This window comes from Schistocerca nitens, chromosome 1 (assembly GCF_023898315.1).
Source record: "Schistocerca nitens isolate TAMUIC-IGC-003100 chromosome 1, iqSchNite1.1, whole genome shotgun sequence".
Taxonomy (NCBI): Eukaryota; Metazoa; Arthropoda; class Insecta; order Orthoptera; family Acrididae; genus Schistocerca; species Schistocerca nitens.
The window spans coordinates 247,162,697-247,180,667 of record NC_064614.1 but is presented as its reverse complement, the minus strand read 5'-3'; the positions used below and the strand labels follow the sequence as shown (position 1 = coordinate 247,180,667).

At 42.9% G+C, this 17,971-nt stretch overlaps 1 protein-coding gene and 1 pseudogene across 3 annotated transcripts in view; both read left to right on the top strand.

Annotated features, from left to right (window-relative positions):
* Positions 1-17,971, top strand: part of LOC126246874 (RCC1-like G exchanging factor-like protein) — a 117,151-nt gene that overhangs the window by 79,282 nt on the left and 19,898 nt on the right. For all 3 annotated transcript variants that reach the window (XM_049948429.1, XM_049948430.1, XM_049948431.1), the window contains 2 exons: positions 13,634-13,806; positions 17,118-17,276. In XM_049948429.1, coding sequence (XP_049804386.1) covers positions 13,634-13,806; positions 17,118-17,276 — 332 coding nt within the window. The remainder of the gene's footprint in view (positions 1-13,633; positions 13,807-17,117; positions 17,277-17,971) is intronic.
* Positions 7,515-7,632, top strand: LOC126211687 (5S ribosomal RNA; annotated as a pseudogene).

The following is a 17,971-nucleotide window of genomic DNA, read 5'->3' as shown; positions in this document are numbered from 1 at the left end:
CAAGTTTGTGGCAACTTCAAGGCTACGCTTAACCCTCAGCTACAAGTTGAAGACTATCCCCTCCTGTGTACTGAGGACCTGTTCTCCAAGCTCGCAGGGGGACAATTTTTTTCGAAGATCTATCTTGCTGAGGCCTAGCTCCAAATACCTTTCGATGAACCTTCTACTCCCTTGGCCGTTGTCAACACACTGTTTGGACTGTTCCGGTTGAACTCCCTCATGTATGGCATCGCTAGTGCACCGGCCATCTTTCAGCATTACTTGGAACAGCTCTGCGGGATGTGCCAGGTTGTATAAACTACCTCAACGATATCGTTGTCACCGGCCGTACCACGGAAGAACATCTCAGTCATCTGCTACGATTGTTACTGTGCCTGTGGACTATGGACCTAAAATGCAACCTTGCTAAATGCTCCTTTTTTCAACCTGCTATCTCCTACCTGGGTCACATCATTTACCGCGATGGCATATCACCTACCTCCTCCCACATTGCCACTGTAACGGCCCTTCCTTGTCCACGTGATGTCCAGCAATTGCGGTCTTTCCTGGGTAAAATTGCTTTCTATTGAAAGTTCATTCCCTCCGCCGCCCACATTCCTGTGCCCCTCCATCACCTATGCCGAAAGAATGTACCTTTTCATTGGTCCCCCACTTGTGAATCGGCTTTCCAAACCTTAAAGCGGAGGTTGCACTCTGCGGCGTGTCTCATGCCATATAACCCCTCTCTTCCTCTCCTCTTGGCTACAGACACTTCAGACTATGGTGTTGGGGCTGTCCTTTCCTACCATCTACCAGATGGATTGGAATGCCCTGTGGCATACATATTTAAATCCCTTACAGATGCCCAATGCAAATATTCCCAAATGGAGAAGGAGGCCCTAGCCATCGTGTTTCCCTGTACCAAGTCCCTCCTGTACCTTTACGGTATGTCTCTTCGCTTAATCACTGACCAAAAGCCCCTTGTGACCTTATTTTCCCTGTCAGCACAGTTACCCACAAAGACTTCCCACCGCCTACAGCAATGGGCCCTATTCCTTTCTTGTTTTAGGTACACCATCCATTTCCGGCACACCTCCAAGCATGCCAACGCCGATGTCTTGTCTCGGCTCCCCTCCAGCCAGGATTCTGCATTCTATTCATCGGACCTCATGATTTTTCAGGTCAATGACAACATACATGATGCGTTAACTGCATTCCCAGTCACAGCTGAGAGGGTGGCCGCAGTGACAACCGCAGATCCAGTCCTATAACTGTTGCGCCTCTATGTTCTCCGCGGCTAGCCAACACTTCCTCCGCCTCATGCCCAGGCTGACTTCTGATTCTTCTACTCCATCTGCCATCAACTGGTGGCTGTCAACAGGGTGCTCCTCCGTGTGGCAAATGATGCCAATCCATGAGTCATCGTACCGACTTCCCTGTGGTCCTGGATCCTCCACGTCTTATATCAAGGTCACTGGGGTATTGCCCGGACAAAAACCCTCACACGTCGCCATGTCTTCTGTGTAAGCATGACAGCGGACGTGTAGCGCATGGTCCCTGGTTGTCAGCAGTGTACCCAGGCCCTTCCTACACCGCATCGGTCCTTCCAATCCTGGCCGGCCACTTCGTTCCCATGGGAACGCATCCATGTGGATTTTGCAGGACCCTTCCTCGGCGCTTACTGGTTACTCATCATGGATGCCTACTCCCACTTCCCTTTCATTGTCCAATGCTCCCCTCTATCACCACAGAAAATACCATCATGGCACTGTCAAAAATATTTTCCATTGAAGGCCTTCCCGTCACCTTTGTATCAGACAATCAGACAACGGCCTGCAATTCACAGTCAAGAAGTTGCCAAATTCTGCCATGACAATGGTATCCACCACGTCTTTACCCCTCCTTTCCATCCCCAATCCAATGTAGAGGCAGAGCGCCTTAGTTTTCACTTTTAAAATTCAGATGAAGAAGTACACAGATGACCGTTCTCGGGAAGAAGCTCTTACTTTATTTCTCAGTATCTACAGGGCCATGCCGGTGGGTGACAAGAGTCCAGCCAAACTGCTCCATGGTCACCAGCCTCGGACCCTACTCCATCTCCTCCTGCCGCAGGGTGGACCTCGCGCCCTACCTGGCACTTCCTGATATTCATCTGGCTCCAAGGTGTTGGCTCGTGGTTTCGGGCACTGGCCCAGATGGCTTCCAGGGGTCGTTATCCAGCCCCATGGTCAACAACTGTTCGATGTACGCCTGGACGACAGGGTGGTTTCATGTCACCACAACCAACTGCGTCCTTGTTTCCTCGAGCAGCCGCAACCCCAAACGCTGGCTCCTCTCTCTCTCCCATCGCCGGCTGCATCCTGGGAGCCTATGTTGATGCCCTCTCCTCATTTGGTAGATGATCTTCCCGGAGATAGCCAGCAGATGCTGGCTGCTAGCCCAAAGCCGCTGCATACTCTGGACCTGGGGGAGCTCCAGGACCTTCCACTGAACCCACCTCCCAGGCCCTCTTTGACGCTGCCGTTTGCCCAGCCCAACATCGCCTCGCAACCGCCACTGCTTCGGCGTTCGAGCCACCTCGTGTGGAAGGCGGCACCCTACTCTCAGGAGGACTTAGCTGCAGATCAGCCTACGGCTCCGGACTATATTGGTACTCTCTCCCCCACAGTCGCCCGTGCTGCACCAGCTTTTCCAAAGGGGGGAGGGTTGTTATGCCAGAGCCAAGGTGAACACCGGCTATTTACATACAAGATAATGAAAACAGACATTCCAAGCACTACTTCCTGCAGGGGGAGCTCAAGCTGCGGCCTGCAGGGAGTATCGCTACGCCAAAACCTGATTGTACATCATTTTGGTGGAGGAATTAGCAGATACACTATCTTTGGAGTGGAAATTCTCAGTCCAGACAAGATTTCTGTCGAATTATACAGAGATTATCACTCAAATTAAAAGCTGTGTAAAATTGGCTTCTCTGTGAATGTTTTATGCAAGACAGATTTTCCAGTATTTTAAAATGTTCAGGAGTGGAAATATTATTGAAGAAAGCAGGAAAGAATCATGTCTCATTAATCATACTGTCCAATTTGTTTAATAAATGTAATGAGCAAATAATTAGAAAATTTCTTTGCACTGGCTCACATGTTGTCATATATTGTAAAGTAAGAACAAGTGACATTTCACATAGATAATGTAAATCAGTGGAAGAAAAATATGTAGCTGATATTTTTGGGACCTTTGGCAGTTTCTGGTGGCCTTTACTGTTCTCTCTCTTTTGAGGAATACAGTGTCCACAAGTGCTCCTTTATTTTCTGGAATATTACTGTAAGCACACAAAGGTGAATCTGCCGTTCTCTGATGCATTAATTATAAAACTGCTTGGGATCAGTATGTAGGCCCTTTTGAGATTTAAAAATGGAGCCATTGCTGATATCCTTACAGCAAGATGATTCAGCTCTGGAACAATAAATAGCTTGTGCTGACAACCTACTCATGCATTTAATGAATCTGGAATAAGCAACATAATTTTAGAACAGTCAACAGCTGTAAGAAGTGACACTCTCTGCATAAAAAGCATCTCTGAGGTGTATCTCAATATCTAGGAGAAAGATTTTAAAAAAATACTTTTAGATATAAAAGGAATAATACACTTCCTGACATACCATTTCAGACAGGGAAAAGGTCAGACTGGAAAAAAGATAATACCTGTTTATGAATACCGGACACCAAAACGTAATCCTGATCCCAAACTGTTTTATTGTCCTATTATATATGCATTAGTTTGCTCTGTGGAGAGGCAATTATTTAAATTTATTTGTCTGATATGGAAGTAAAGAAAAGCTGAAGACATTGGGTGATTTAGCAGTTGTTGTGGTCTTCAGTCCTGAGACTGGTTTGATGCAGCTCTCCATGCTACTCTATCCTGTGCAAGCCTCATCATCTCCCAGTACCTACTGCAACCTACATCCTTTTGAATCTGCTTAGTGTATTCATCTCTTGGTCTCCCTCTACAATTTTTACCCTCCACGCTGCCCTCCAATACTAAATTGGTGATCCCTTGATGCCTCAGAACATGTCCTACCAACCGATCCCTTCTTCTGGTCAAGTTGTGCCACAAACTTCTCTTCTCCCCAATCCTATTCAATACTTCCTCATTAGTTATGAGGTCTACCCATCTAATCTTCAGCATTCTTCTGTAGCACCACATTTCGAAAGCTTCTATTCTCTTCTTGTCCAAACTATTTATCGTCCATGTTTCACTTCCATACATGGCTACACTCCATACAAATATTTTCAGAAATGACTTCCTGATACTTAAATCTATACTCGATGTTAACAAATTTCTCTTCTTCAGAAACGCTTTCCTTGCCATTGCCAGTCTACATTTTATATCCTCTCTACTTCGACCATCATCAGTTATTTTGCTCCCCAAATAGCAAAACTCCTTTACTACTTTAAGTGTCTCATTTCCTAATCTAATTCCCTCAGCATCACCCAACTTAATTCGACTACATTCCATTATCCTCGTTTAGCTTTTGTTGATGTTCATCTTATATCCTCCTTTCAAGACACTGTCCATTCCATTCAACTGCTCTTCCAAGTCCTTTGCTGTCTCTGACAGAATCACAATGTCATCGGCGAACCTCAAAGTTTTTATTTCTTCTCCATGGATTTTAATACCTACTCCGAATTTTTCTTTTGTTTCCTTTACTGCTTGCTCAATATACAGATTGAATAACATCGGGGAGAGGCTACAACCCTGTCTTACTCCCTTCCCAACCACAGCTTCCCTTTCATGTCCCTCGACTCTTATAACTGCCATCTGGTTTCTGTACAAATTTTAAATAGCCTTTCGCTCCCTGTATTTTACCCCTGCCACCTTTAGAGTTTGAAAGAGAGTATTCCAGTCAACATTGTCAAAAGCTTTCTCTAAGTCTACAAATGCTAGAAACATAGGTTTGCCTTTCCTTATTCTTTCTTCTAAGATAAGTCGTAAGGTAAGTATTGCCTCACATGTTCCAGTGTTTCTACGGAATCCAAACTGATCTTCCCCGAGGTCGGCTTCTACTAGTTTTTCCATTCGTCTGTAAAGAATTCGTGTTAGTATTTTGCAGCTGTGGCTTATTAAACTGATTGTTCGGTAATTTTCACATCTGTCAACACCTGCTTTCTTTGGGATTGGAATTATTATATTCTTCTTGAAGTCTGAGGGTATTTTGCCTGTTTCATACATCTTGCTCACCAGATGGTAGAGTTTTGTCAGTCTCTCCCAAGGCCGTCAGTAGTTCCAATGGAATGTTGTCTACTCCCGGGGCCTTGTTTCGACTCATGTCTTTCAGAGCTCTGTCAAACTCTTCACGCAGTATCGTATCTCCCATTTCATCTTCATCTACATCCTCTTCCATTTCCATAATATTGTCCTCAAGTACATCGCCCTTGTATAGACCCTCTATATACTCCTTCCACCTTTTTGCTTTCCCTTCTTTGCTTAGAACTGAGTTTCCATCTGAGCTCTTGATATTCATACAAGTCGTTCTCTTATCTCCAAAGTTCTCTTTAATTTTCCTGTAGGCAGTATCTATCTTACCCCTAGTGAGATAAGCCTCTACATCCTTACATTTGTCCGCTAGCCATCCCTGCTTAGCCAATTTGCACATCCTGTCGATCTCATTTTTGAGACGTTTGTATTCCTTTTTGCCTGCATCATTTACTGCATTTTTATATTTTCTCCTTTCATCAATTAAATTCAATATTTCTTTTGTTACCCAAGGATTTCTGCTAGTCCTCGTCTTTTTACCTACTTGATCCTCTGCTGCCTTCACTACTTCATCCCTCAAAGCTACCCAATCTTCTTCTACTGTATTTCTTTCCCCCATTTGTGACAATTGTTCCCTTATGCTCTCCCTGAAACTCTGTACAACTTCTGGTTTAATCAGTTTGTCCAGATCCCATCTCCTTAAATTCCCACCTTTTTGCAGTTTCTTCAGTTTTAATCTACAGGTCATAACCAATAGATTGTGGTCAGAGTCCACATCTGCCCCTGGAAATGTCTTACAATTTAAAACCTGGTTCCAAAATCTCTGTCTTACCATTATATAATCTATCTGATACCTATTAGTATCTCCAGGGTTCTTCCATGTATACAACCTTCTTTCATGGTTCTTAAACCAAGTGTTAGCTATGATTATGTTGTGCTCTGTGCAAAATTCTACCAGGCGGCTTCCTCTTTCATTTCTTAGCCCCAATCCATATTCACCTACTACGTTTCCTTCTCTCCCTTTTCCTACACTCGAATTCCAGTCACCCATGACTATTAAATTTTCATCTCCCTTCACTATCTGAATAATTTCTTTTATTTCATCATACATTTCTTCAATTTCTTCGTCATCTGCAGAGCTAGTTGGCATATAAACTTGTACTACTGTAGTAGGCGTGGGCTTCGTATCTATCTTGGCCACAATAATGCGTTCACTATGCTGTTTGTAGTAGCTTACCCGCATTCCTATTTTCCTATTCATTATTAAACCTACTACTGCATTACCCCTATTTGATTTTGTGTTTATAACCCTGTAGTCACCTGACCAGAAGTCTTGTTCCTCCTGCCACCGAACTTCACTAATTCCCACTATATCTAACTTTAACCTATCCATTTCCCTTTTTAAATTTTCTAACCTACCTGCCCGATTAAGGGATCCGACATTCCACGCTCCGATCCGCAGAACACCAGTTTTCTTTCTCCTGATAACGACATCCTCTTGAGTAGTCTTCGCCCAGAGATCTGAATGGGGGACTATTTTACCTCCGGAATATTTTACCCAAGAGGATGCCATCATCATTTATCCATACAGTAAAGCTGCATGCCCTCGGGAAAAATTACGGCCGTAGTTTCCCCTTGCTTTCAGCCGTTCGCAGTACCAGCACAGCAAGGCCGTTTTGGTTATTGTTACAAGGCCAGATTAGTCAATCATCCAGACTGTTGCCCTTGCAACTACTGAAAAGGCTGCTGCCCCTCTTCAGGAACCACATGTTTGTCTGGCCTCTCAACAGATACCCCTCCGTTGTGGTTGCACCTACGGTATGGCTATCTGTATCGCTGAGGCGCGCAAGCCTCCCCACCAACGGCAAGGTCCATGGATCATGGGGGGGGGGATTTAGCAGTATGGATTTCAAAAAGGCCTTGCATAGACTACATATATACACTATGTGATCAAAAGTATCCGGACACCTGGCTGAAAATGACTTACAAGTTCGTGGCACCCTCCATTGGTAATGCTGGAATTCAATATGGTGTTGGCCCACCCTTAGCAGTGATGATAGCTTCCATTCTCGCAGGCATATGTCCAGTCAGGTGCTGGAAAATTACTTGGGGAATGGAAGCCCATTCTTCATCGAGTGTTGCACTGAGGAGAGGTATCAATGTCAGTCAGTGATGCCTGGCATGTAGTCGGTGTTGCAATACATCCCAAAGGTGTTCTATAGGATTCAGGTCAGGACTCAGTGCAGGCCAGTCCATTACAGGGATGTTATTGTTAGTAACCGCCAATGGCCTTGCCGCAGTGGTAACACTGGTTCCTGTCAGATCGCCGAAGTTAAGCGCTGTCGGGCTGGGCTAGCACTTGGATGGGTGACCATCTGGTCTGCCGGGTGCTGTTGGCAAGCGTAGTGCACTCAGCCCTTGTGAGGCAAACTGAGGAACTACTTGATTGAGAAGTAGCGGCTCCGGTCTCAGAAGCTGATATACGGCCGGGAGAGCGGTGTGCTGACCACATGCCCCTTCATATACGCATCCAGTGATGCCTGTGGGTTGGTACCGTTGGGCCTTCATGGCCTGTTCAGGAGGAGTTTAGTTTTGTTAGTAACCACTTCGCCACAGGCTTTGCGTTATGTACAGGTGCTCTATCATGTTGAAAGATGCAGTCGCCATCCCTGAATTGCTCTTGAACAGTGGGAAGCAAGAAGGTGCTTAAATCATCAATGTAGGCCTGTGCTGTGTTAGTGTCAGGCAAAGCAACAAGGTATGCAAGCTGAATTTTACTGTTAGCACTACACACGCTGGCAGGTGACGTTCACCGGGCATTCGTCATACACACACCCTGCCGTTGGATCGCTACAACATGTACCGTGATTTGTCACTCCACACAACGTTTTTCCACTGTTCAATAGACCTCGCACTAAGCGAGGCATCGTTTGGCACATACGGGCATGATGTGTGGCTTATGAGCAGCCACTTGACCATGAATTCCATGTTTTCTCACCTCCCCCCTAACTGTCATAGTACTTGCAGTGGATCCTGATGCAGTTTGGAATTCCTGTGTGATGGTCTGGATAGATGTCTGCCGATTACACATTACGACCATCTTCAACTATCGGCGGTCTCTATCAGTCAACAGGCGAGGTCGGCCTGTACGCTTTTGTTCTGTGTGTGTCCCTTCATGTTTCCACTTCACTATCACGTTGGAAACAGTGGACATAGGGATGTGCAGGAGTGTGGAAATCTCACATATGACACAAGTGACACCCAATCACCAGCCCACGTTTGAAGTCTGTGAGTTCCGTGAAGCACCCCATTCTGCTCTCTTACAATGTCTAATCACTACTGAGGTCACTGATATGGAGTACCTGGCAGTAGGTGGCAGCGCAGTGCACCTAATATGAAAAATGTATGTTTTAGGGGATGTCCAGATACTTTTGATCACATAGTGTAAGTGAATAACAACTGAGGCTACATCTACTGCAGAATATTGCAGTGTAAATATTTGAATGGCATTTCAGGCTTAAAGGTTGCATCCCTAACTGAATCAGGGCTATTTTGTAAAATCAAATGCACTCTTTCTTTCATCTATATTTTAAACTGTATTAACTGATCATTTACTTGTTAGATACTTTGTTAGAGTTGTCATGAAACATATGTAACTTAGATATGTAATGTAGACCAGTGCATGGTAACTAACAGTAGCTGTACTTAGTTTGTATAGAGCATTTTGTTTAGTCACCTTACTGTGTACTTCTTATTAGTGGTTAACCATAATTGTTTTATCTGTTTGTGTTGAGTAGTGATTAATAAATTCCTTTGCCTAATTGTGTGCTAGTGTCACATTATCCTGGTAATCTGTCAGCTTTCGCCATAATAATTATCTCACTTCTTTAGATTCTTTATACTATTTGGTCAGACAGCCTTAGATTGTCTTTATTCTTTCTTATATGGTACTTAAACTCGAAGTAGGAATACCAACAATGTAGAAAAATACAGATTGCTACTTACTATGAAGAAGACACGTCAACTTGCAGACATGTACAATTAAAAGACACTTACATATAGCTTTCGTCCCCAGCCTTCACCGGTAAAAGAGAGACACAAACCATTCACACACAGGAAGCACACCTCACATATACAAGACCAGCAACTCCACCATCTCAGGCCAGAATGCAACATCATGTGGGATGCAAGCAGCAATGTGGAGGGGGCGAGGAAGGGGAAAGGATGGTGTACAGGTGGGGAGAGAGAGAAACACTGTCTGGTGGAGTGCGCAGGGACTAGAATGTCAACAGGCACAGTGTCAGGAGGTTGTGGGGCAGGGAGGTGGGGAAAAAAGGAGAGAAGCAGGGAAAGACAGGCGGATGCATTGGCAGAGGGCTGCAAATAAACAGGGTGGGAGATGAGAATGGGGATAGAGGAGATGGAAACTGTTGGGTTGAGTGTTTGGGGACAGTACATTACCGCAGGTAAAAGCTAGAATAATTACGGGAGCAGAGAATGTGTTTTAAAGATAACTCCCAACTTTGCAGTTCCTAAAAGTTGGTGGTGTAGGGAAGCATCCTGGTAGTGAAGCAGCCATTGTTGTGTTCAGCTGCATGTTGTGCCACAGTATGGTCTACTTTGCTCTTGGCCCGAGTTTGACGATGGTGATTCATCCCGGTGGACAGCTGGTTCAGAGTCATACCATATTGTACACCACTGAAAGAATTTTGGCCCTCATTGACCAACATCTCCTGCCAGTTGACCATAGTGTAGCCTCCCACATCAAAGACACCAACCACTTCTTTCACCAACTCTCCACCATCCCCACCCCTTTATCTCCTGGATCCCTACTAATCACTGTTGACACCACTTCCTTATACACCAAGATTCCACATGCCCATGGTCTTACTTCTATTGAACACTACCTTTGCTAATGTCCTTCATACTCTAAACGCACTACATCATTCCTCATACACCATAATCCTAACCCACAACTACTTCTCATTTGAAGGGAAGGTACATAAACAAATCTGCAGCAGAGCCATGGACACCCACATGGCACCCTCCTATGCCAGCCTTTTTATGGACCATCTAGAGCATCTAGAGGACACCTTCCTAGCCTCCCAAAACACCAAATCCCTACTCTGGTTCAGGTTCATTGATGGTATCTTCATGATCTAGACTCGGGGCCAAAACCCTTATCTTTGTTCCTTCATAAACTCATCACCTCTCCCATCAGCTTCATGTGTTCCTCCACAACCCAGCGTTCCACCTTCCTAGATGTTGACCTCCTCCTCTCTGATGGCTCCATCTGCACTTCTGTCCACATTAAACCCACCAACCACCAACAGTACCTGCATTTTGATAGCTGTCACACCCTTCACACCAGAAAAATCCATCCTATACAGCATGGCCACCCAGAGACGGTGTATCTGCAGTGACAAAAACTCCCTTGCTCAGTCTGCTGAGGGTCTCACCAAGGCCTTCACAGAAAGGCACTATCCACCAGACCTAATCTGCAAACAGATCTCTTGTGCCTATCCCTTCATATCCCCAATCCTCCCACCACCCCCAAGAACCAGCAACAACGGAGTGTCCCCTTCATCACCCAGTACCGCCCTGAACTAGAATAACTGAACCACATCCTTCACCAGGGCGTTGATTACCTATCATCATTCCCTGAAATGAGGGACATCCTACCTGAGATACTTCCCAACCCTCCTAAAGTAGTATTCCATCCCCCACTCAACCTTCATAACATCCTAGTGCATTCCTGTGCCGTTCCCTTCCAGTCCCAACCCCTTGTCATAAGGATCTTATCCTTGCGGAAGACCCAAGTGCAAAATCTGCCCAATCACCTATCCAGCACTTCCTATCCCAGTCCTGTCACAGGTTTAACAGGTTTATCCTATCTCATCAGGGCTCAGGCCACCTGTGAGAGCAGCCATGTCATTTTCCAGCCTTGCTTTGGCCCAGAGCAAATTAGACCATCCTGTGGCACAACATGCATCTCAACACAACACACTTGATTTCAGCGGCTGCTTCACTATTCAAGCCACCTGATCCTTCCCTCAACCACCAACTTTTGTGAACTGTGAAGATGGGAGTTATCCTTAAAACACCTTCTCTGCTCCCATAATTATCCCAGCCTCAACCTACGGTAACGTACTGTCCCCACACCCTCCACCCAACAGTTTCCACTCCCTCTTTCCACATTCTCATCTCCCACCCTGTTTATTTGCAGCACTCTGCCAATGCATCTGCTCATCTTTCCCCACTCCTTTCCTTTTTTGCTCCTTTTTTCCCCACCTCCCTGTCCCACAATCTCTCAAAGCTGCGCCTGTCGACATTCTTGTCCCTACACCCCCCACCAGACAGCATTTGTCTACACCATCCTTTCCCCTTCTCCGTCCCCTCCAGATTGCTGCTTGCATCCCATGTGATGTTGCATTCCAACCCGAGATGCTGGAGTTGGCAGTCTTGTGCATCTGAGGTGTGCTTGCTTGTGTGTGAATTGTGTGTCTCTCTTACTGATAAAGGCTGTGGCTGACAGCTATATGTAAGTGTCTTTTAATTGCACCTGTCTGCAACTTGACATGTCTTTTTTATGGTAAGTAGCAATTTGTATTTTCCAATATGATTTAGCTAATATACCTAGGAACTGTGTTTGTTATGTACAGATGTAAGGATATGTGACTGCTGTCTACAAAGAGCTGGAAGCTGTGTGGGCTGCATTTGACAAAACCTTCAGACTGCTGTTCAGGACTGTTGGGGGTGGGGGGAGAAAAAAAAGGAAGGAGATAGGATTTACAATAATTGGTGCAGTATGAGAATAACTATAAAACAGTTTACAGTTAGACAGAAATGGTTGTTGCAAAGGGGCAGAAACTGTAGTTGCAAAAGGAGTCGCATCCAAAATACTCTGAAGACATGAATATTGTATACTGCCAACAGTCATTTAAATTGCACGTGGGAAATCCTGGATCCTATACTGTAATGAGTTGAATGAAATTTACAACAACCCAAACATTATATGCATGATGAGATTATAATGTCAAGTTTAGACAGGTCTTGTCCATCTATAAAACAGCGCAGTTTTATTTCTCAAACAATGGAAACTCCAGGTACGAATATCAACAATGTAGGGAAAGACAGTTTGCTACTTACCACAAAGGAGACATGTTAAGTTGAAGACAGGCAACATTAAAAGACATTTACATCAAGCTTTTGGCCACTGCCTTCATCAGCAATCTAATATTGCTGCTTGCATTCTGTGCAATAGCTGCATTCCGGCCTGAAATGCTGCAGTTGGTGGTCACGTGTGGATGAGTTGAGCCTGCTTGTGTGTGTGAATAGCGTGTGTTTCTTTTTTGCTGATGAAGGCTGTGGCCGAAAGCTTTTTGTAAGTTCCTTTTAACTGTGTCAGTCTGCAACTTAACATGTCTTCTTTATGGTAAGCAGCCATTTGCCTTTTTCCACATTGTCAATTTTATATCTAACAGGCAGAGACCTTGAGGAAAGCCAAGAAAACAATGGAGGGATGGACTTTTTAAACAACCGAAAATCAGCATACAGGCTGACTGATAGAGGAGAGCAAGAAACAGAACACTATGGAGAAGCAGATTTGAGCTGTGCACAGATCCCTTGGTGTAATTGTGATATTATTATTATTATCCTCCTCAGATCCCGCGTGTCGTATACGACACACCAAATTGGTGAACTTTGTTTAGCCACAGCTCCGATGTAACGCCAGAGACACATGTCTAAGTTGTTTCCCAGACGTCTGCGAGATGTCAGCATGGATTCCTGTGAGTTTTAGCAGTCTGGCGCGTAAAGTGACGAGTGTGAGCTTTGTTTCCTGAGTGCATGCGTGAAAAGACGGACAAAATGATGTCGAGATATTGTAAGTACCCATCTATGTAAAGTTATTTACATTTTGTGTTACCTTAACGCGCATAATGTTTGACGCAAATACTAATGCTCGGTATGTGAGCATTTTAAAACCATGAAATAATATTTTTCACTGTTCTACAAAAGGCTTTGTACACGTGTGTCGGATAGGACACATCAGATTCTCAAAAAACCAATCAAAAATTTTTTTAAAGAACAACGTTTCCTTGCTAATATCAACCATAACATCAAATAAAACGCAATTTTTTTTAGCAAAATTAAATTTAGAGGGTAGAGGATCTGAGGAGGTTATTATTATATTGTGCTAGAATGACTGTAAGTAACTGTATAGTATCTGCATTCATAATATGTTTGCACCAGATGTTTTGTATCAAGTAATATTGTATGGCCATATGGCACCCTCTATTGTAAAATGCTCTGTTATGTCATGATTTACTCTTATTTGGTGTATATACATTTTTGTTAAATCAAATAGCAGTTAAAACATCTGAAAAATTTTTGTTCTAGTATCTTTGTCACTAAAAATGGAGATCTATATGCATGTGGTTGGGGAGCTGATGGCCAAACTGGATTAGGCACTTATGACACAGTTTATACACCTACAAAGTTGAAAGGCGATGTTGAAGGAGAGAATATCATAAAAGTTTCATGTGCATCTGACTGTGTGTTGGCACTTAATGGTAGGTATTTATAGTCACTTTATTTATTCCAGTCACAACTAAACAATAAGTGATAGGAAAAGTGGCAATTTATTAGACACAACTTATTGATTTCAAGTCATTAAGCCACAGATGCATCTAACAGCTTAGCTCGTGTTCAGCTTGTATTGTTACTTTGATTGAAGCTTTTTTTGAAATGAATGTAAATGTAAATTGCGCCTCCAGTAACAAAATAAGTTTATTTAAATTAAACTGTACAACATTGCTGAGGATCTATCTTCTTCCATTTTCTTTGTATGTATTCTATATAACAACTTTTTTTTTGTTAAGACCAGAAGCAATAAATCACTTAAAAGAGATATGTAGAATCTGTAAGAGCCAAAGGACCTGAAAATGGATCTGTGGGGTCTGAAAGGCATGGATCATAGTTTAAATAAAGTTATTTTACAACTGAAAGTGAAATTCTGTGTCCATAAATTATCCTTACAAGTTTAGACTTTAATAGCTCCAAAACTGTATTAGATAATAACAACTAACTTTCAGCATGTGACAAGATAGCTCATAAAGTTTTGCTTCCTCATTCAAACACATCAATGTTTGCATGCTTATTTGTATCTGTATATGCTCCAAGGTCCCCATGGTGATACACTGTGAATGTGTGTCTTGATGTATTGTAGGTTCAGTAACTGTAGTTCACTTCACCCAATCCCTTAAAACAACTGTTGGAAAAAGTCTAGTGGAATGCGGTCAGGTGGTCCCAATGATCACCAAATCATACAATTTCATCCAGTCCACGTATGGAAACTTTTAATCCATAATTTGATGGAAGTGTAGGGACCAGTGAAGTGTTACCCCATCCTGCTGGAATATGATGTCAAGTTATGGGTGTCCCAGTTGTGGCACAGAAAACTCTTGTAACATATCCAAGTAAAAATCACTGTTGTCAGTAGACTCACTGGAAAATAAATGACCACAGATCCAATTAACTTTTGCATGAGTCTGGACCACACATTGACATGAGTCTGGACCACACATTGACCTGGGACTATTGTTTTCCATTTCACGTTTAGCATGAGGCCCTCTGCTCTCCATGCATGACTGTTATGGAAGCTCAGTTTGTTGAGTACATCAAAACTTGACTCGTCAAAGAAACAAATATTTTCCAAACCCCGTTGTTAGCATCAGTCTTTGCTGGCACATTCACAGCAAACTCTTAGCACTGAGATCCATACATCAGTTTTAGTGACCAGAGCAGCTTCATTCTGTAGGTGTAAAGACATACCCTCTTAAGCAATACTTTGTGCACTGTTGGGCAAGACATTTCCAACTCTGTGGGTGCCTTACCCACTGATTTTGTCAGACTCCTTAAAAGCAGTTGCTGTACTCTGACCTCGTTGATGTTTGAAACAGACAGGCAACCCACCTCCTGTTTGTGGTGAACAATACCTGCTTCCATAAATGATAGGTAATTAGAACAGTGGCTTTCTTTCATACTGCATCCAACAGTTTTGATGCACATGGGTATCACACTTTTGTCTGTATGATATAGGATACACCCTGAGATCTTTTCTGTGGCATCTGCTGTGGTGCCCAAATACCAGACACTGGTGCAACACACACAACATCTAAGTAGTTTGAGTTGCCGTGAGATTCACTCCTATGGAACAGGTGCCAAGTGAAATCTGAGTTCTGGAATTCCATGGCCACACCAGTAGCTGGTGACGACAGTGTTCTGGCCAGGCCACCAAGCAGCATCCACATCGGCAGTACAAGTTGCTGATGTACCACACTATTTCCTGCATCAGAAATATCACATGTCAAAAATAGGCCCACTTTTATCCTACCACAAAGCAGCTATTTAGATCATCATGCAAGCATAGCAAGTCAGTTCCATCACAGCAGGCAACCTGCAAGAAGACTCCAGCAACATCTCCTTATGGACTCTGCCACTATCTTCCATGACAGCACACCCACTCCTCCAGTGGTGAAGTACTGCCTAGGACTTGGTATAATTTCTCCAGTTTTTAATTCACCTTCAAGATATGTCAAGAATTTGCTTTGTGATTATGTCCTTGCTGGACTTAGAAATTTTCTATGCTGTTTGTTCATTGCTACTTCTCCTGTGAAGTATGACTGTAAGATATTTTGAAAATGTTTTTTCTTTGATTTAAGGTAGAGTGCGGACTTCATTTATTTTCAAACCTAAGATTTAAGAAACTTGTTTTATATTGATTCTTAACTTTATTCTGACTTCAAGATACTGCTCACCTTTAAAGAGTGTTGTAGTCTCTCTTATCAACTGATTATTTTCATGTGCTGAGGAATTTAATCATTTTTTTGATTAAAGAACTTTAATTTTGTTCGCTGTTGGAAAACTATTGTTTGTTTTTCACTTGGGAAGAACTTTGTTTAATTTCACACTTGAAGATACTTTACTTACATAATGCATTGAAGACTTTGTTAAAGTTGTGTTCAAGAAATAAACTTGTTAACACTGTGGCGCGTAGCATCCACTACTGTGGGTAGCTGTTAATGGTCGCTTCTTTGGGGCTTTCATTCTGACTGCAGTCCACGGGAATGGGCACTCCCTACTGGTGTTATGCCATGCATGCATTTGTAATCTCATGACTGATTGAAAGTGCCAGAGAACTAACCATTAACAGCTATCCACTGTAGTGAAAATGTTGTATCACAGTGTTATTGTGACTACCTGTCTCTGTAGTGGATATCTCCATGGAACCGGACATATCACATTCCACTTTGTTTGCCAGATCTTGGCACGTGGAAAATAAAAATAACAAACTTTATGAGGTATATTATCAGAGTTTGAAAACTGGTTGTTATAATCTTATATAGTATATATAGTACACATAATTTGTGGGCATGCTCTAGATAAATATATTTATTTGAATTGCCTCGTAATGAACAGTTTTCAATGTAATGGATAATATAAAGCTGTTTTAATGATTCAACATTAAAAATCACAGTGAATAAAGAAGATGAATTAGTTAACAGTATTACCTATTTCAAGATTAAACACCATTATCTGACTGTAGTGTATATGTCACTTCATATGCTTTTAATTTCCAAGGCTTCCTATGTGACTTTTTGATTCAGTTTTAATCTGTATTTCTGTACTGAAACATTAATTCTGATACTGTCCTAAAATCATCATTCAAAATCAGAGTCATAGTCTGTTCTATACTGTACAAAATATGAATTTGGCTGTAATATTCTGTTAAAATATGTTTTAATTTTATCTCAGCTATGTAAACAAGTAACCTATGTATGCTTTACATGTTTCGTTATTATTTATGTTTTTGCTTTTTTAGCTAAGGGTGAAGTTTTTGGATGGGGAAACAATGAATATGGACAGCTTCTGTTGCCAACTGACTTGCAACAACTGAATGAACCGAGACACATCAAGCTTGCTGGTGTGGGCAAAGTACTGGATATTGCTTCTGGAGGATCTTTCTGTCTTGCAGTAAATGGTAAGAAGAGCTATCAGAATGAATTGTGGATTTTCTCCTGAGAAAAAGAGCTATTTTCTGTGTTATTCATTGCATTCATTACTTGTGCATCTGTCCATTTTGTCACAAAAAAGACACTGCTTGACTGCAAAAGTGAAGCACCCAGAAGGGGAGAAGGATGCAAGGTGAAATTTCATGAGCTATGTGATGTTATTTCAGTGATTACAAAACTTAGTAAAATCGCTGAAGAACTTGATACTGTGAGCCCACTTACCAGCACATATGCTGGCCTGTATGCAAGCTCTGGTTTGATTGTGAAGGGTGTCATAAAACCATTGTATTCTCTCCTGAGGTAAGCTGGCCAACAACTGTTGTAAATAGTCCTTGATACTCTAGATCCTGGTACTGGCACTGGGACAGAGTTGCCATCTGAGCTGGCCCCACACATTTTCTATCAGGGTCAAGGGGGATCTTGCTGGTCACATGAATATGTCAGCATCACACAGTCAGTTCACAGAGACATGTGCCATGTGTGGACATCCATTGTCTTGTTGAAAAATGGCTCCACGATACTGTGCTATGAGAGTAACACATAAGGACATGGATTGTCTGTGACATACCGTTGTGCCATGCCATTCTTTAAATCACTCCCAGCCATGACCTGAAGTCATACCTGGCGGCTCGCCATACCATGACACTGTAAGTAATGCCGCCGT